The 20,265-nt window shown below is 39.2% G+C and overlaps 1 protein-coding gene across 4 annotated transcripts in view; it reads left to right on the top strand.

Annotated features, from left to right (window-relative positions):
• The window catches only part of TUBD1 (tubulin delta 1), a 32,078-nt gene that overhangs the window by 5,287 nt on the left and 6,526 nt on the right, over positions 1 to 20,265 (top strand). For 3 of the 4 annotated variants that reach the window (XM_079131439.1, XM_079131440.1, XM_079131442.1), the window contains 5 exons: positions 479 to 710; positions 3,689 to 3,853; positions 9,103 to 9,243; positions 12,654 to 12,837; positions 14,465 to 14,940. In XM_079131439.1, the coding sequence (XP_078987565.1) occupies positions 479 to 710; positions 3,689 to 3,853; positions 9,103 to 9,243; positions 12,654 to 12,837; positions 14,465 to 14,567 (825 nt within the window). In that variant the 3' untranslated portion in view covers positions 14,568 to 14,940. Of the gene's footprint in view, positions 1 to 478; positions 711 to 3,688; positions 3,854 to 9,102; positions 9,244 to 12,653; positions 12,838 to 14,464; positions 14,941 to 20,265 lie in introns of those variants that run through there. The other variant, XM_079131441.1, reaches the window with a different exon arrangement.

Raw genomic sequence — 20,265 nt, 5'->3', positions numbered from 1 at the left:
GAAGCCCATTTATGAGTTAATTCCTCTCGCTAAAGTATGTAAAGCAGGGGCCTTGACCTCATGTTGGGGCCATTGCCAGCCTTCAGATAATTTCTTTCTTTCCACTGGGAGGAAATTTCTATACAGGCCAATTTCCTGTGATCAACCTAGTAGTAAGACAAGTTATTCTGTAGGAAGGAGGCATGATACTAATAGCTGATGTTTTTTGAGCCCTTACTGTGTACAAGGCACGGTTCTAAGTGCTTTACTTGCATTACATTATATCATTAATCTTTATGACTCTAGGAGGCTAGTGTAATTATTATCCCCATTTTTTAAATGAGGAAACTGAGGCATACAGACATTAAATAACTTGCCCAAAGTCATGCAGCTAGAAAATAACAGTCAGGATGTGAACCTAGACTTGTTACCTTTTGAATCTATACTCTTAACCACTATTCTCTCCTGTTTTTCTTATTTCTGACCTTTTCCTCCCCAGGTTATTGTTCAGAACTACAACTCCATTTTAACTCTTTCTCACTTGTACCGATCTTCAGACGCCCTTCTTGTTCATGAGAATGATGCTGTCCATAAGATCTGTGCAAAGCTCATGAATATCAAGCAGATCTCCTTTAGTGATATAAATCAAGTCCTTGCACATCAGCTGGGAAGTGTGTTTCAGCCTACTTATTCTGAAGAAGGCTCTTTTCACTACAGAAGAAACCCACTAGGTATTTATCCCCCTGTGTGCTATTTGTAGGAAAGTCTCATGCTCCGAAACCCTCAAAGTTATTTTTTACTGTCTATTCCCCTCTGCCTGAAGACACACTCAAGTCTCCTTCATCCCAGAAACCTTCCTTCAGACCTGCTTCTGTCTCTGAACTGCCTAACTGAAAAGTCTTGAGAAGTTGCTAAATTTCTCAAGAAGTAGCTACTACAAACTACATCATTCAGGATCTTTTCTTCTTCTTGTTTGTTTTTGGTACTGGAGGTTGAACTCAGGGACACTCAACCACTGAGCCACATCCCCAGCCCTTTTTTGTATTATATGTAGAGACAGGGGCTCACTGAGTTGCTTAGCACCTTGTCATTGCTGAGGCTGGCTTTGAACTTGCAATGCTCCTGTCTTAGCTTCCCCAGCCACTGGGATTACAGATATGCACCACCATGCCTAGCTGCATGAGTTCTTTATATGTTCTGAATATAAGTCCCTTATCTAGTATATGATTTGCTAGAATATTCTTTCATTCTTGGGTTTTCTTCACGCTTTCTAGATGATGTTCTTTCCCCTTTTTGATGCCTTGCTAATGGCCTTTTCTACTTTCTGTCTGTTCCACTGTGTGACTGTCTGCTCCCCCAAATCCAGTGAACCTGTCTTAGCCTGAGTTTCTGGCAGCATTTTGCCTTCCTTGAACTTCTTTCCTATACCTGTCAGGACTTCAAGGACTTCACTGTTCTCCTCCTTCTCCCTTCCTAGTTGCTCTTGTATTATCTGATCATTTTTACATTTCCCACCATTCTTTCTTCTTCAGTTCTTCTTCATGTGGCCCTTATCAATTCAAATCATCTAAATGATTGACTCTGTTATCTTTACCCCCATTTCTAATCTCCCCAAAAGTTATATGTCCCAGTTTTCTTTCCTCTCTCTTTTCTTTTTTGAGCTGCAAATGGAACCCAAGGGCCTCATGCCAAACTATATCCAGTTCCAGTTTTTTAGTTGCCTTCTGCTTCTTCAAATTTAGCATTTTTTTTTTAAATTTCTTTTTTGTTTAAGACTGTCTTGTCCTATGTTGCTGAGGCTGGCCTTGAACTCCTGGCCTTAAGTTTTCTTCCTGCCTCAGCCTTGCGAGTAGCTGACCATGAGCATGGGCCACCATGCCTGGCTAAAATCAGGATTTAAAAAATAATTTTGTATTTGTTTTTTCTAGTTATACTTGATAGTAGAATGTACTTCGACATATGAAGTACAACTTCACATTCTTCTGGTTGTACATGATGTGGAATTACATTGGTCATGTATTCATATATGAACATAGGAAAGTAAATGTTCGTAAAATCAGGATTTTTATTTAGTTGGTTTACCACTCTGTCCCGGTGCCCAGAGAATTCATGGCAAATAGTAAGCACTCAAGAAAATATTTGTAGGTGAGGAGTATATGAATATGAAGTTCACAGAAGTAGTGCAGGTCTAAGTCATAAATAGGTGTTATGTTTGAGGATTGTGGACTCAAAAGGGTCCCAGTCTACCATGTGGTGTGACTTTCTTTAGTTGTGTTCTGACAGAGAATGTGAGGAGTGAGAATGATCCAAGATTGGGATTTTCTCAAAAAGAAGAAGTCTGATGAATTTAGAAGGGAAGAGGTTAGTGGATTAGGATCTCAGTGAATTCCAAGAATGGGGAAGGTGACAGCAGTTGAATGAGAAAGCCGGAGGAGACCTGGACGGCTGGGGACATAGCTCAGTGCAGGAGTGATTGCCTTGCAAATGGAAGGCCCTGGGTTTAATTCCCAGCACTGCCAAAGGAAAAAAATCCTTGTGTTATTTGGTGACCATGGTACATTTACTCTAGACTTTGACTCTAGGTGTTTTACTGAAAAGGATTCTTAGGTTTAGAGGAAACTCCACTAGTGTAAACCCATTTTTGCAGCATTTTGTAGATGTTTATGTCAAAATTTTTCTTTTCTCTAGGACGTAGGACATGAGTTTTCACTCAAAATGGCATAAAATTTACATTTTATATTATGGTAACACATTCTTCTCTCTGCTGTAGGTGTTTTCTATACATAAATAAAGCAGCTATCAATGTAAAACAAATTAGCCTTTCTCCTTAATTCCATTTCATTGCAAATATGAATTTCTAAAGGTAGGCACATTCCTGTCTCAAGGAATTTATTAATTCTGTCTTCTTTCCAAGTAGGGTTTCATGTTAACAGGTTTTTTCTCTTTTCTTTTCTATTCCTTTCTTTCTTTTTTAATTCCAGTGCTAAGGATTAAACTCAGGCCCTTGAGCAGGGCTATACCACGGAGCTACATCCCTAGACTGCCTGATTTTGCTTATCAAATATCCAGAGGGCTGGGGTTGTGGCTCAGTGCTAGAGCACTTGCCTGGGATGTGTGAGGCACTAGGTTTGATCCTCAGCACCACAGAAAAATAAATAAATAAAGGTATAGTGTCCATCTACAACTAAAAATTTTTTAAAAATGATCCAGAAAAAAAATTTTTAGATGTTGATAGACCTTTATTTTATTCATTTGTTTACATGTGGTGCTGAGAATCAAACCCAGTGCCTCACACATACTAGGCAAGCTCTCTACCACTGAGCCACAACCCCAGCCCATAGAAAATTTTCTAAGGAAATATTTAGTGAACACAGAAAGACAAGAAAAGCATATTAGCTCTCATGCTTTGTTTTCCTGGGATCTAGCTAAATATTCATTTACATTTCCAATTACTTGGCTTCTGAATTCTTGTTTCCTTTCTGGCAAACTGTGTTTCTCACCCATGCTAAAATGGGTGCCAAAATGAAGCAGAGATGTGGTCTGTAGTAGACATTGTCTCTGAATTTTTATTATTTTGAAGTTTAAAGTTTAACCACTTCTGGCCTTTGAGAAAGGATTTGACCCAGAAAACCAAATCATGATTGTGTACAGGCCAATATCAATAGTATGGAATTAAAAAATTTACTTCAATCTTTCTTTTTCTTCACAGGAGACTTAATGGAAAATTTAGTTCCCCATCCTGAATTCAAGATGCTGGGTATTCGTAACATTCCTCAAATGTCTGAGAATTCACTGGCATATAGCACGTTTACTTGGGCTGGCCTCCTCAAGCATTTGAGACAGATGCTTATTTCTAATGCGAAAATGGAAGAAGGTAAAGGGTATTTTAAGATACATAACCCACAAGCTGGGAAAAGTGCCTGTCCTGGAGCTCTGAGTATAAACTGGCTTGGGCTAGTTGACATAAAGGTTCCTTCATCTTGCCAGGGAGGCTACTGCAGAAACTCACCAGGACATCACAGGAAGCCTTCTTCATTTTCATTTCTTTCCCACTTCCCTGTTCTGTCCTCCTGTGCTGGGGTCTGAACCCAAGGCTTGGTGCATGCGTAAGAGCTCTGTCACTAAGCTCCATACCTAGACCCACAGGAAGGCTTCTTTTTCTTATTTTTTTTTGAGACAGGGTCTTGCTAAGTTGCAGAGACTGTCATGAGCCACTGGGACCTACAGAAAAACTTAATCATTTCAGTTTTGATATTACCAAGAACAATTCAGATGAGTGCCATTATATTTTTTCAAATTTTTATTTTCTTTTAATTGAAGCAATATATGAATATAGTGTTAAAATCAAGTAGTTAAAACTCACTTAAGGGTTAGAGGTGTAGTTTAGTGGTAGAGTATGTGCTTTGCATGCATGCATGCATGCTCAAGACCCTGGATTTGAACCCCAATACCACAAACAAGCAAACAAAATATCATTGAAGTGTTCAAATGTATACTTAAGCTGGGTGCACTGGCACATGCATGTAATCCCAGTGACTCAGTAGACTGAGACAGGAGGATTGTAAATTTAAAGGCCAGCCTCCACAATTTAGTGAGACCCTGTCATAAAATAAAAAATAAAAAGGGCTGGGAATGTAGCTCAGTGGTAAAATACTCCTGAGTGCAAACTCCAATATCAGGAAAAAGAAAAAACAACAGTAAAAAAACACCACTAAACATATACTTAAAGTTATACATTGCACTGTATGTAAATTACATATGAATTTTTTAAAAGTGAAGTAATTTTCCAATATGAAGTTATATTGAGAACAGCAGTCTCATGTCCTACAACTGCCCCTTCCCCATGAAACTGCTTTTAATGTCTTTAGCTGTTTCTTCTGAAATCTGCCTCCAGATTTTTAAATACCTTGCTTCTACCCTTTTTTGTTTTATTTTCTTATTTTAGATATTCACCCTTCTCTTCTTAATGTGAAAACCGGCCATGAATCATCTTATACCACCTCTACATAAACACACCCACATTCGTCCCCTTCATTGCTCTCCATACAGTTATAACATCCTTTTGGGTTAGATCAGTTTCAGTGTTTGGATTACTTTCACTATTTAAATATTATTTATAGTTGAGCCATGTCCTGTGAACACAGATTACATCTTATTTCATGTATAATTATTTTCTTCCTTTTAGTTGTTAATAATTTTATTTATTTGCTCAATATTCACTGTACCTGTCACTAATCTCTCCTAAAACTTTCCCATAAAAATGAATCCCTTCTCAACACGTTTAAGCTTTCAGGAAACAGTTTGCTTTCTTTATCTGCTTGGGGACTTCTCTCTGGAAAACCCTCCTCCTCCTCTTTCAGTTGGGATTGGTTGCTCTCCAGGCTTGATAAGCAGCCAGCAGGGTGTCTCCATTTGCCTCATACTGTTATATTATTATATCCCCAGCTTCCTGGATTTCAGATCCTTCTCTTTTCAGTTTATTCCTTTGAGTTGGTAGACCTTACCCTTCAAGAGCTTCCTAAAATAGAGTACTGGGAAGGTAAAGACTTTGAGGCTATATAAATGTCATTATTCAGCCTTCCATTTGGCCAGGCATGGGCTCTGAAGTTATGGATCATTTTCACTCAGTATTTTGGAGACAGTGATTTTTTTGTTTGATTGTTTGTTTTTGGTACTAGGGGTGAACTCAAGGGTGCTTTGCCACTGAGCTAACATCCCCAGCCCTTTTTATTTTTTATTTTGAGACAGGGTTTCCCTAAATTCCTCAGAGCCTCACTGAGTTGCTGAGGCTGGTCTCAAATTTGTAATCATCCTGCCTTAGCCTCTTGAGTCACTGAGATTACAGGCCTGTAGCCCCCGAACACTTAATTTTTTTTTTTTTTTTTGTATTGGGAATTGAACCCAAGGACATTTAACCATTGAGCTAAGTCACCAGCCCTTTTTTTTTTTTTGTATTTTCTTTAGTGATAGGGCGTCACTAAGTTGCTGAGGCTTGGGCTGGGGAGATAGCTCAGTCGGTGGAGTTGCTGAGGCTGGCTTTAAACTTGCAATCCTCATGTCTCAGCCTCTCAAAGCCACTGGGATTATAGGCATGTGCCACCGTGCCCAGCTTTAATTCAATTTTGATACACCACAAAGAGGTACTGTATGAACAAGACTAATGAATGCAATCAAGAATCTATATAGAGGGCTAGGTTGTGGCTCAGTGGTAGAGCACTTGCATAGCACACATGAGGCCCTGGGTTTGATCCTCAGCACCACATAAAAATAGAATAAAGGTATTGTATCCACCTACAGCTAAAAAATTTTTAAAAATTTAAAAATTAAAAACAAAAAATCTGTATAGTACTCTCAGCAGCCCAGGAGGCCTCAAGTTCAAAGCCAGCCTCAGAAACTTAGTGAGACCCTGTCTCAAAGGGTTGGGGATGTGGCTTAGTGGTTAAGCACCCCTGGGTTCAATCCCTGGTACCAAAAAAAAAAAAAATCTGTGTAGTACTGTGCATTTGTGTAATCTCAGAGACTTGGGAAGCTGAGGCAAGTAGATCTCAAGTTTGAGTCTAGCCATAGCAATTTAGTGAGACCCTATCTTAAAATACAAGATAGAAAGGACTGGGGAGGTAGCTCAGTGGTAAAGTGTGCCTGGGTTGAATCCCTAGTACCTGGGGAAGAAAAAAACCTGGAATCTGTGCAGTGAGAGGGGGGCAGTAGTACTTGCCTGTAATCCCAGCTACTCAGGGGGTCAAAGCAGAAGGATGGCAAATTCAAGCCCAGGCGCAGCAACTCAGCAAGGCCCTGTTTCAAAATATTAAGACTTTTTTAAATGAGTAAAAGAACAGGGGATGTAACTCAGTGAAAGAAGTACAAAAAAAGAAGAAAGGAAAAAGAAGAAGGAGGAAGAGGAGAAGGAAAAGGAGGAAGAGGATGAGAAAGAAAAATGAAAAAAAAAAAAAAAAAAAAAAAATCCTGTCCTCAAGAGTCCCTGCATGGGGCTGGGGAGATAGCTCAGTCAGTAGAGTGCTTGCCTTGTAAGCACAAGGCCCTGGGTTCAATCCCTAGCACCAAAAAAAAAAAAAAAAAGTCCCTGCATGGGCTGTAGTTGTGACTCAGTGGTGGAGCGCTTATCTAGCATGTGTGAGGCACTGAGTTTGATTCTCAGCACCACATACAATATAAATGAATAAAATAAAGGTCTGTCAACACCTAAAATCAAAATATACTATATATATATATAAAAGAGTCCCTGCATTTTTCTGAGATGGATGAAAGACATATACCAAAGAATTTCAGAATGTTAGGGACAGAAACTTCGAAAGGCTTCTAGAGAGAATAAAACAGAATTAGGAATGAGAATAATATGGAAGGGGCTGGGGCTGTAGGTCAGTGGTAGAGCATTTGCTCAGTATGCATGAGGTCCTGGGTTTGAATAGTAAGCCTGGCTGCCACAGTCTCTTTAGCACTGGATCAGAAGAGCTTCCCCTTAGTGACTCAGTTTTTGGTAAGGTTCTCAGCATGGCTATGCCTGTCGCTGAGGCTAGGGCCTCTCTGCTTTAACCTTTTCAGAGCAAACACCTTCTAGGATAGAGGAAGGAACTCCCCTGCTGCAAGGAGTGGGGAGGGAGCAAGGGCTCTCACTGCTTCTCACATACAGTTTTAACTAATCCTCTTGTTGGTCCACTTTTAGAAATGCCTAGCCTACTTCTCGGACCCCAACAGTGTAGGGGATGAAGTTCCAGCTTTCCTAGTTGCTTATTCAGTAGCCAGTGGTTCATCTGCTTCCCCTCTTCCAAAATTTTGTTGATGTTATCTTCTCTCCTCTTTTTCCTTTTTTTTTTTTTTTTTTTTCTTGTTTATGCATTTTAAGAAATTCCTTATTGGGTCAGGGATGTTGCTCAGTGGTAGAGCACATGCCTGTCACGTGGGAGACCCTGTGTTTGATCTCTAGCACTGAAAACAAAACAAAAAGAAATCTTTTTTTTTTTGACAGTACTAGGAATTGAACCCAGGGTCTCCCATAGCTAGGCAAGTGCTCTACCACTGAGCTACAGCAAAAGCCCCCTTTTTTGTCTCAGTGGAATTTGGAAGAAAGAGGCAGTAAACTAGTGTTATGTTCAGCCTTTCGTGTTTAATTGGAAATCACTGTGTATTATTTTAGTAGCATTTATTATATTGCAAAGTAAAATAACAGGTTATAAATACCATGAAAGTGGATTTTCTCTACATTTGATTGTAATAGCATATGGATTTTGGATTATAGTGCCAGAGGTTTGGAGATAAAGTATTGCTTCCCAAAATTTTTGGCCATGGTACTTGTTTTTCTAGCAATACCTGTTAGTATCTCAAGGAACACAATGTTCCTTAGGGTAGTTTGAGACATTCTGCTCCAAGCTGTCTTAGGTCAGTAAACCACAGTTTGCTTAGTCATTTTCCCATGTGGGACTTTAGGGTGTCAACAGTTTTTCATAATTACAGATAGGTTTGAATATATAAATGTGCTTTTTGTTGTTGTTTTGTGGTTCTGGGGATTGAACCCAAGGCCTTGCACACGCTAAGTAAGCACTCTACTACTGAGGTCATCCGTAGCCCCTAATATTTTCAGTTTTTAAATATATGACTATGTATATGAATAAATTTATGCACAGGTCAGCTTGTAGGATCTAATTTTATAACTGTTCATATGTCATCAGATTTCTGTAAAGATTGGCCTCTTCTTTTTTTTTTTAATTGGTACTGGTGATTGAACCCAGGACCCAGGGACACTTTAGCACTGAGCTACATCTCCAGCCCATTTTACTTTTTATTTTGAGACTGAGTCTCATGAGTTGCTGAGGGTCCTGCTAAATTGCTAAAGCTGGCCTCCAACTTGTTGTGAGCCTCAGCCTCAGGAGTCTCTGGAATTACAGGCATACATCACCATGCCTGATTTTCAGTGATGAATATTTTATGCCTTTTTTAGGACTTATTAGTTTGCATAATTCAACCAGATAAGGATTTTAAAATTCTAAAGGAAAAATCAAATTTTACATGGCAAATAAAAATTTATATAAAAAATATATATCACAAGACATTTTTCTCTGCTTGTTCAAAGCCATTTATAAATCTATTATTTTCCCCCTCTTCCGGTAGGTATTGATTGGCAAGTCCGGCCTCCCATTTCAGGACTTCCAGCTCTTGGCAAAATGAGTCTCAAGAAGGAGCTGCGTTTTAACACTTCCATTGCTAATTTGGTCATCCTTCGTGGGAAAGAGGTACAAAGTGCAGATCTGGGTAAGCAGAAGTTAAGGTGAAAATTCAGTTTGTAATTTACATCTTGTAAGTGGTTAAAAAAGAAGTCTCACTGGGTGCACATGCCTGTAATCCCAGCAACTCAGGAAGCTGAGGCAGGCAGATCCCAAGTTGGAGGCCAGCCTCACTGTCTCAAAAACTGAGAAGGGCTGAGGATGTGACTCAGTGGCAAAGCACCCCGGGTTCAATCCCCAGTACTCAAAACACAACAAAACAAATAAATTTTAAAAACCCTCATATTTATTCTTATAGAAAGGAAAATTACAATAAAAACTATGGAAACAAGAAAAAATCAATTAAAAAATGGAGGAAAAAAATAAGAAATGAAAGAAAAAAAAAAAAAAACCGCCAAAGAGAAAGGAAAGTAATAACTGGGTTTTAATGTCAAACTGGAACCATTGTTAACAGTTTGTATGTGATTGGACACCAAAATAGAAGTGGTTAAAACAAGATAAAAGTTTAATTCTTTTCTTCCAAACTTCTGGTTGTTCTGACATCCTTCACTTGGGGCTTCCATGACACCTGCCTGCCATCAGATCATGTAGGAATGGGCTAGAGAAGTAGCTCAGTGACAGAGTGCTTGCCTAGCATGCTTGAGGCCCTGGATTCAATTCCCAGCACCACACACGCATAAAATCAAATAGGAATGGACAAAGAAGAACATTCTTCCCCACTCTGCAAGTTGCACATCACACTTCCATTTCTGTTCCATTGTCTGGTTTGAGTCCTGTGCCACACCTAGCTATAAGGGTGGCTCTGAGAGGAGTTAAAATTTGGGGGTTACAATTTGGGAGGCTGGGGCAGAAGGATTGCAAGTTTGAGATCAGTTTCTACAATTTATTGAGGTCCTAAGCAATTTAGTGAAACCCTGTCTCAAAATTTAAAAAACGGGGGTGCTGGGGATGTGATTCAGTGATTAAGTACCCCTGGGTTTAATCCCTAGTACAAAAAAAAAGAAAAGAGAGGGAGAGGAAGAGGGTCGGGGAGTGAAAGGGAGAGGAGGAGAAGTAGGGAGGGAAGAAAGGAGGGAGAGAAAAGAAAAGAGAAAGGAAAGGAAAAGAAAAGAAATAGATTGAGAGGTTAAAGGGCCTTGGGTAGCCAGGTGCGGTGGTGCAAGCCTGTAATCCCTGTAGCTCTAGAGGCTGAGACAGGAGGATCTCAAGTTCAAAGCCAACCTCAGCAACTTAGTGAGGCCCTAAGCAACTCAGTAAGAACCTGTCTAAATAAAATACAAAAAAAGACTGGTGATGTGGTTCAGTGGTTGAGTGCCCCTTAGTTCAATCCCTGGTACCAAAAAAATAAGTAAATAAATAAAGGGCTGGGGATGTATCTCTGTGGTTTAAGTATGTAGGAAGCTCTGGGTTCAATATGAGCACTGGAAAACTGGGGGTCCCCCTACTAAAGAAGAAGGGGAGAATAGGAATCATTGAAAAATCAATGTCTGTGACAAACTTTTTTTTCACCCAATACTAGGGATTGAACCCATTGGCACTTCACCAGTAAGCTACATCCCCAACCCTTTCATTTTGAGACAGGATCTTGCTAAGTTTCTGAGACTGACCTCAAACTTGAGATCCTCCTGCCTCAGCCTCCTGAATCAATGGGATTATAAGTGCATTAAGTGCATGCCACTGCCCAGCAAGGGTTCGACAAGCTTTTTTATTTTTTGGTACTGAGGATTGAACTCCGGAGCACTTGACCACTGAGCCATATCCTCAGCCCTATTTTGTATTTTATTTAGAGATAGGGTCTCAATGAGTTGCTTAGTGCCTCACTTTTGCTGAGGCTGGCTTTGAACTCAAGATCCTCCTGCCTCAGCCTCCCAAACCACTGGTATTGTAGGCATGCACCACTGTACCTGGTTTGACAAGCAATTTTGTTGCAGTTTTTTCTGGAAGTTGAAAGAGCAGTACTCTTATTAGTTTGGTTTTTTTTTTTTTTTTAGTTGTAGATATGGACACTATACCTTTATTTTTAATTTGTATGTGGTGTTGAGGATCCAACCCATTGCCCCCCTTGTCCTAGGCAGGCACTTAACCACTGAGCTATAACCCCAGCCCTCTTACTAGTTTTTATCTGTGACTGGTTTCCAGATTTATTTTATCCTTATAATAAAAACTGACTTTAGCAGTGTCAAACTTGCTATTTCTTATTACAATATAAAGAAAACCATGCAAGCTGGGCATGATGGTGAATGCCTATAATCCCGGTGACTCATGAGGCTGAGGCAAGAGGATCATAAATTCCTGGTCAGCCTCAGCGATTTATCAAGACCCTGTCTCAAAATAAAAAATAAAAAAGGCTGAAGATGTGACTCAGTGGTAAGGTACCCATGGGTTCAATCCCCAGTACTGAAAAAAAAAAAAAAAAGAGAAAGGGAAGAAAGCAATTTAGTCCTTGTAATATTTGCCTTTCTTTCTTTTCTCTTCTTTTTTTTTTTTTTTTTTTTTTTTTTTTTTTTTTTTTTTTTTTGCAGATTGAACCCAGGGGCGCTTAATCAATGAGCCACATCCCCAGTCCTTTTTATTTCTTGAGACAGGGTCTCACTGAATTGCTCAGATCCTTGCTAACTTGCTGAGGCTGGTTTTGAACTTCCAATCCTTCTGCCTCAGCCTCCTGAGCTGCTGGGATTACAGGGGTGTGCCACCACACCCCACTGATATTTGCTTCTTAAACAAAGAACTCATAATTTTAAAATAGATCATTTCAAGTCAATCAGATGGTATATTCACTTCATAGTCTTCATTTTAGATTTTAAAAAAGAAATATTTAAAAACTATACCTAAAGTAATTTAATTTCTAAAAATTTAGCCCTACCCAGTGATAGAAATGCATAAGAGATGTTCAGTGCAACGTTTTTTACACTAACAAAAATATGGAAATAATCTAATGCCCAATAGTAGGAAATTTCTTAAATAAATTATGGCCTATTCATCTAAGAACCTTTAAAGACTTCTTTGACAAATTTATGACACACTGATGAAGAATATACAGAATACAGATGACCTATGCGTAAAACTGAGCACACAGGAAGGTCCACAAAATTTTCATAGTCATTATCTCTGGGTGGGGGCATTTTAGCTGTCCTGATGATATTTAAATTTTCTTCTTAATACTTTTCTGAATGGTGTGAATGATTAGTACATATTTTTGAACAATAAATGTGGATCATTTATCTGAAAGCCATATAATGCTATGTTTACAAGGCATAATAGGGTTGGGGTATAGCTTAGTGGTAGAGCACTTGCCTAGCATGTGCCTGGCCCTAGTTTAAACCCCTAGCCATGCAAAAAATAAATAAATCAAAGGATGGATGAGAAAATGTTTATTCATTTGTTTTCACAATTAGTAAGCTAGGCTGTAAAGAATGGTTCATGTCGTTTTTACTCTAGAGGGATTTAAAGATCCAGCTCTGTACACTTCCTGGTTAGAGCCTGACACTGCCTTCAATGTGTGGAAAACCCAGCGGGCCTTTAACAGATATGAGAAGTCTGCAGCGCTCGTCAGCAATAGCCAGTTCTTAATAAGGCCTCTTGATATGATTGTGGGCAAAGCGTGGAATATGTTTGCTTCAAAGTAAGTAAGAAATAAGTCTATAGACCTTCTCTACCTTGGCACATAACTGTGTTAGAATATGAGGAAGGATCTGGAGTAAGCCCGGCTGCCATTTTATAGGTGTGAAGCCTTGGGCATGTGACTTCTGTGGCTCATCTGTACAGTAGATCTTAACTGAGAAACTCTAGTGAGGACTAAATGAGATAATCATGTAAAACACCCAAAATGCTGTCCAACTTAGTAAATGCTCAATAACAGCTCTACACTATTATCATTATATTGATATTGTTGTTGTTGACTAAGTGGGTAGTTTTTAAGCCAAATGAAATTAAAGTAGAAATTTCATTATAAGGCAGGGACAATAAGATAGTTTTTAAAAATAAGATCCTTGACTGGGATTGTGGCATAGTAGAGCACTTGCCTAGCATGTGTAAGGCCCTGGGTTTGATTGTCAGCACCCGTACAAATAAATAAATTAAAGGTTCATCAGCAACTAATAAAAATATTTTAAAAAATAAGATCCTTGAGAGAGAGAGAGATTCTGATTTTCCTCAGTAATGTGTATGGGAAATTCAACTCTACTTGATATGAGAAATGTTCTAGGATTTGACAATTATTTTCAAAGTAAAATTTCATTCCTCAAATGACTGAACAAGGCTTGTACTCTGATTAGCTAGGATTCCCAAGGGCCTGGGCATCCTGTATGTGGCCACCATAAACCTTACTCTTCATGTGAACTTTCCTCTTCTAGTCTTATTCTTTTTTTCCCTCAGTGTCTGATCTTTTTTAAATTTTTAAAAAATTTTTAGTTGTAGACAGACACAATACTATTTTATTATTTTATTTTATTTTATATTTTATTTATTTCATTTTATTTTGGTGGTACTGAGGATTGAATCCAGGGCCTTGTACATGCAAGGCAAGGACTCTACCAACTGAGCTATATCCCCAGCCCCCTATTTTATTAATTTTTTTATGATGCTGAAGATCAAACCCACTGCCTCACGCCATTGCTGTACTGCTGAGCCCCAGCCCCAGCCTTCATTCTTTTTTTTTTTTTAATTCTTATTAAGTGGCAGTAGCCATTATTATGTCAACCTAATTAATGTCTGCCCTTGATAGTCTTTTTTTGGACATGACTTCTGTCTTAGAACATTTAGGTTGGGGAGAGATTGATTGGTATAGGTTCAAATTAAATTTTCTCTTAAAGGCACTTGGGTGGCTTCACTACAGTCCTAAAATTGGATTGATGTGTTCCTAGCTTCAAGCCTTAGATGAAACTTCTCAGACACTTCTTAGAGTTTATGTTGAACCCAGGCCCTTTTAATTTTTTGGTTTGATACAAGGTTGCTGAGGGCCTCCCTAAATTGCTGTGGTTGGCCTTGAATTTTCCATCCTCCTGCCTCAGCCATTACAGGTGCATGCCACCTAGCCCTTGTGTGCCTCTTACATCATTCTGTTGGACAGTAAAAGGACAGGAAACTTGACAAGCCAGAAGTTCACAAATCTTGGGAGTAAACAATCAAATATAAAATTTCTAGGAGATTCTGTGATTTTTGAATGTTCATGAGGTACAAGTGTTCTATTCATTGCTTGATTTCATTTGCCTGAAGTTTTTTATTTCTCAACTTTTTTTTTTTTCCACTAGAGCCTACATTCATCAGTATACAAAATTTGGAATCGAAGAAGAGGACTTTTTGGACAGTTTCACATTGTTAGAACAAGTTGTTTCAAGTTACTCTAACATCTGATTTTGAATAAAGGGGAAAGTGCCTTAAGGAATTTTTGGACCAAAATATTTTCAATACTACTTTTTTAAAAGTTCAGTCTATTAAACTAACAAGACAGAATGCTGATTCCATTTACGTATCATACCCACAGAAATGAAGAAAAATATCTTTTTTGGTAGTAGGGATTGAACCCTGAGTGTTCTACCACTGAACTATATCCCCTGCCCTTTTTATTTTTTATTTTAAGACAAGTTGCTTAGGACCTCACTAAGTTGTTGAAGGTGGGCTTAAACTTGGGATCCTCCTGCCTCAGCCTCTCCAGTCACTGTGATTGTAGGTGTGCACCACCATGCCTGGCTCCTTTTTCTTTTTTTTCTTTGTTTCTTTCTTGTTTCTTTTTTTCCTTTTTATGTCTCTGTCTCTTTTTTTTTTTCTATCTTTCTTTTTCTCTCTTTCTCTCTCTCTCCCTCTCTCCCCCTCCCTTCCTCCCTCCCTCTCTCCCTCCCTCCCTCCCTCCCTCCCTCCCTTCCTTCCTTCCTTCCTTCCTTTTTCACTAACTTGTCCAGGCTGGCCTTGAACTTGGAATCCTCCTGCCTTAACCTCTGGAGCTTCTGGGATTATAGGGGTACACCACTGAACCTCAGTGCCCAGCTAAGCAAAGTTTTTAAATAGGGAATAACAAGTTTTCAGTGAAACCATCTACTTGGTAATTCATTTGTAAGAGAAGAAAAAAATGTTGCTCCTATAAGGAACTTTTGTTAAGATAGTCTTGCCATGTTGCCCAGGCTGGTCTGCTAGGCTGAACTCCTAGGCCCTGCTTGCAGTCCTGGTGGCTCAGCCTCCCAAGTAGCTGAGACTACAGGCACATGCCATAGTGCCCGATTTAAAAGAATTTTGGAAACACTTTGTTGAGATGTTGGAACTCTGAAAGTATCCACAAAAAGGGAATATTCTGTTGTTCCTCCTTACTCCAAAAAAGATTCACTAAACGTGACCTGAACATTCACAACACAATCATAAACTAAGAATTTATAGTTCTGAGCCAGATGTAGTGGTGCATGCCTGTAATCCCAGCAACTTGGGAGGCTGAGGCAGGAGGATCACAAGTTCAAAGCCAGCCTCAGCAATTTAGCGAGGCCCTAAGCACCTTAGTGAGACCCAGTCTCAAAAAATAAAGAACTGGGAATGTGACTGAGTGGTGTAGCACCCCTGGGTTCAATCCCCAGTAACAAAACAAAACAAAACAAAATAAAATAAGGAAGTGGGGATATACCTCAGGTTTAGAACACCCTCGAGTTCTTAGCAATTCTGTACTTACATTCATCTTTGAAATGTTAACCACAAGAGGGAGATGTTGTCATACTCTGTAGTATGATCATCTATTTTGAATATTCCACAACAGACTAAGAATTTTCTACTCTAAGTAACTTTTTTTTTTTTTTTTAATGTGATGCTGAGGATCATCCCAGTGCCTCACATGTGCTAGGCAAGCATTCTAACACTCAGCCCCAGCCAGGCGTGGTGCATGCCTGTAATCCCACCAGTTCAGGAGGTTGACAGAGTATTGCAGGTTCAAAGCCAGCCTCAGCAATTTAGCAAGGCCCTGAGCAACTTAGTGAGACCCTATCTCAAAATTAAAAATATAAAAAAGGGCTGGGGATGTGGCTCAGTGGTTAAGCACCGTTGGGTTCAATCCCTTGTACAAAACACACACACACACGCACAAGTCAGAGGAATGTAGCTCAGATGTAGAGTATTTGCCTAGTGTGCACGATCCTCAGTTCAGTCTCCTACACCAAAATAAATGGATAAATGCTTAAATACAAAAATAAACAATTGTGTACTTTTTTCTTTTTGATACGGGAGATTGAACTTTACCACCACGTTACACCCCAACCCTTTGTATTTATTTGTTTTTTTGAGACAGGCTCCCAATAATATGCCCAGGGTGGCCTCAGACTTGCAGTCCTCCATGTGAGCCACCACATCCAGCTTGTTTGCTTTTCTTAAACTCTCTGTGAGAACATTGGGTCAGATTTTGTTTTGGCTTTTATGTACTTTTCTTTTTGTGATGCTGGGGATGGAACCCAGGGTCTGGTGAGTTATATGCTTTGCTATTAAAGGAGTTAGCACTCACACCCAGATTTTTCACTAAGTTGAGAAAATCATCACCAAGGCAATGTTGTACTTGCTGAAAGTAACACACACAGATTTGGGTTTCACTCAGGAGAAACTGGCAACTTAAGTTTGAGGGGAATTGTGTACTTCGAAAAAAACCCATCACATGCAATGTATCAACCAATGTAAAATGGGAAAGCAACAGGGACATTTGCCCTTTCTGCCAAATCTACCAGTAGTGACTTTTATTTTTATATGGAAAAATGACAGTTCACAGCTTCACTGGTTTCTCCCCTTTCTTTGCATGTGGAAATGATTACCTTTTTACTGTTTTTCTTATCAACTGTTGCTATGGTTTAAAATACTGGACTATATCTTAGTTCTAAGGAATGTAAAAAGTGGTCTGTTTAGCTGCCGAAAGGCACACCCACTGTTGCATTTTGCAAACCCAAGTATACTTGAAAAATAATTAGATCACAATTGTTACAAAACAAAGTTAAATCAATTGCTTCACAGTGAGGAGATCCAAAGACCTAAACAATTGCTCAGATGAAACCAGCTTTAATGAAGATCTGCAATTTAAGGATCTCACCAGGGGTTAAGCTGATTGTGAGAAATCTTGCTAGAATTTAAGCATAAAGTCTCACATTGGAATCATTTGTTATTTGAGAAAGGAATTCATGAGGTACAAAGGGGGCAAGTGTATTTCTAATTTGGCAATTCATGGAAGCAATAGCAGGTGAATATTAGTAGTAAACTCCAGCCCAGCATGGTAGTGCATGGCTGTAATCCCATCCACTCCAGAGACTGAGACAGGAGGATGGCAAATTTGAGGTCAGCCTCAGCAACATAGGGAGACCCTGTCTTGAAATAAGATGAAAAATAAAAAGAGGACTGGGGATACAGCTTTATGGTACAGGGTTTGCATAACATGTGTGATTGAACCTGAGTTCGGTCCTCAGTGCCACAGAAAAATTTAAAAGGGCTGGGATGTAGCTCAGCTGAGTTCAGTCCCTAGTATTGCAAACAAAACAGTAAACTTCAACTAGCTCTGGGCCCTTTCATGTATATGAGTTGACTCTTTCTCTAAATTTTATTTTAAGATAGGGTCTTGCTTAATTGTCCAGGCTGGCCTTGAACTTGCAATCCTCCTGCTTCAGCCTTCTTGAATAGCTGGTATTACAGGTGTACACCACTGCGCCTGACTTGAGTTGACCCTTTTTATTATCAAGCGCTCCATCATTTGTTTTATGTGGGCATCTAAATATTTTTAAGCCTGTTTTACACTTTACATAGGAATTTTTTTTCCCTTGTTTATTTGGAAAGCAAAATTTTCGCTATTAGAGTTACTATTTTAACAGACAGGACCCAGTGTGTACCTGCAGTTTCAGCTACAGGGGAGGATGAGGCAAGAGGATCACTTGATCCTAGGAGTTCCAGAACAGCCTAGACAACACACTAAGACCCCATCTCAGAAAGAAAACAAAACCCACAAAGAAGCTAAGTCAAAGCTTCAAGATATAGGGTGGCATTAGGAATGTACTTTTGATGTGTGTGGAGAAAATGACTAGTCAGCCAGGAAAATATTAGAATCGTAAACTACTGGGTATAGATCCAGAAAATGTTGAAAATATAATTTCTGATATAGCCCAAGTGGTAGAGCTTATGCCTAGAATGTATGAAGGCCTGGGTTCCATCCATAGCACTCAAGGGTGGGGAGTAACTGGTTAGCTGGTATAATGTCATCAGTCAAACATTTTCCTGCAGAGCCAGGATGTATGCCTGTGGTTTGCAGGGTAATTCCTTATTTTCAAATCTTTTCACTCTTATCTCCCCTATTTGTGCCTTTTTTTTTTTTTCCTTCTCTTTCCCTGGTGCTCGGGATTGAACCTGGGGCCTTGTACATGCTAGGCAAGTGTTCTACCACTGAACTATACTCGCAACCCAAGAACTTTTAACTCTATTTCATCCTGTCCATTTCACTTTTCCAGCTTTGGGCTCCCCACCTTCCTAAAGGAGTCAATCAATCTGCAACATCATTCTCCTTTATTTCACCAATCACTTGGAACTCACTGTTAGCAGCTCACTGTTAACACCCAATTCATTCATTCAACTGCTATCTATTCTGTGCAGGCACTGAGCAAGAAGTTAAAGGATGTAGGGATTAATACCACACAGTCTACATGAAGAAGCTTACAAGGTAGTTAAATTTCTTTGGATTTACATTGCTACAATTCTAGCTTCCTTATTATTGCTTATTAACTTGTCTTTGCATATATTCTTTTTTTTTTTTTCCCCCAGTGCCCGCAATTGAACTCAGGGGCACATTATCACTGACCTATATCCCCAGCCTTTATATTTTCTTTCTTTCTTTTTTTTTTTTTTTTTGCAGTGCTGGGGATCAAAACTAGGGCTCACACATTCCAGACAAGTGGGCTACCACTGAGCCACATTCCCAGTCCTTATTTTTTGTTTTGAGACAAATTCTTGCTAAATTGCTGAGGCTGACCTCTAGCCTGTGATCCTTCTACCTCAGCCTCCTGAGTCTCTGGGATTACTGGTGTGTGCCACCACCATAGCTGTATTCAAAAATTTTATGGGAAAGGATGTGGTCTAAGAAAGAACAATGAATGGGGAGCTCTGGGCTAGGCTTTTAAAATGTTGAAATGTCTCCTCACTCTGTAGACTCCACTTTGCAGTGTGCATACCAGTGATTCTTCTCCTGACCACCATGTTTATCACACTTGAGCTCTTGTTCAACATTTTGTTTTAAAACATGCTCCATATGTCCTTATCCTACTTTTCTCTCCCCAAGTTTGGCAGTCGACCCTTTCTTTTGCCACCTACGTACCAAATATGACTTTACTCACTAACTTGTCATTTTTGGCAAACAATTATTTAAGGGACACTTTCTCATCTGCATCAATTACATTTTTTTCTCTATGGGTTTTAGGAATGTGAGCTAAAAAAAATCTGGCTTTATATTTTTAATTGAATAACTTCTTACTCCTACACTCTGAAATGGCTTGGCTGATGCAATGTCAGCCTTATTAACAGATGGAATCCCACTTCTGCAAGCAGGAATGCTTGCACCAGGAGTTAAGATAAACAATGTAAATATTTCAAGTTTCTGGGAAACAGTATCAGTTCAGCATAGGAGAAAATATGGAATCCAAGCTATGGAAAAGTGGGAGGAAGAGGGGAAGGACAGAGATGAAAAGGAAAGTAGGGGGAATGAATGAGGCCTGCAAAGAACTGCTAATGACTTACAAGCATTTCCAAAAATCCTGATGGTTTTTTAATTGCAGGTTAACCTAATGGTGAGTTTTTTGTTTGTTCTTTTTTTTTTTTTTTTTTTTTTTATACTAGGGATTATACTCAGGGGTGCTTAATCACTGAGCCACAACCCCAGCCTATTTTATTTTTAATTTTGAGAAGCAACTTCTCACCAAGTTGCTTAGGGCCTCCCTAAATTGTTGAGGCTGGCCTTGAACTTGTGATCCTCCTGCTTTACCTCTGGAGTTGCTGGGATTACAGCATATACCCCTTGCCTGGCTTTGGTGAAATATCTTTTTTTTTTTTTTTTAATATTTTTTAGTTG

The sequence above is a fragment of the Sciurus vulgaris genome (assembly GCF_902686455.1).
Source record: "Sciurus vulgaris genome assembly, chromosome: 3".
NCBI classification, from domain to species: Eukaryota; Metazoa; Chordata; class Mammalia; order Rodentia; family Sciuridae; genus Sciurus; species Sciurus vulgaris.
The sequence above is the reverse complement of the archived record's forward strand: the minus strand, read 5'-3'. Positions and strand labels throughout refer to the sequence as shown.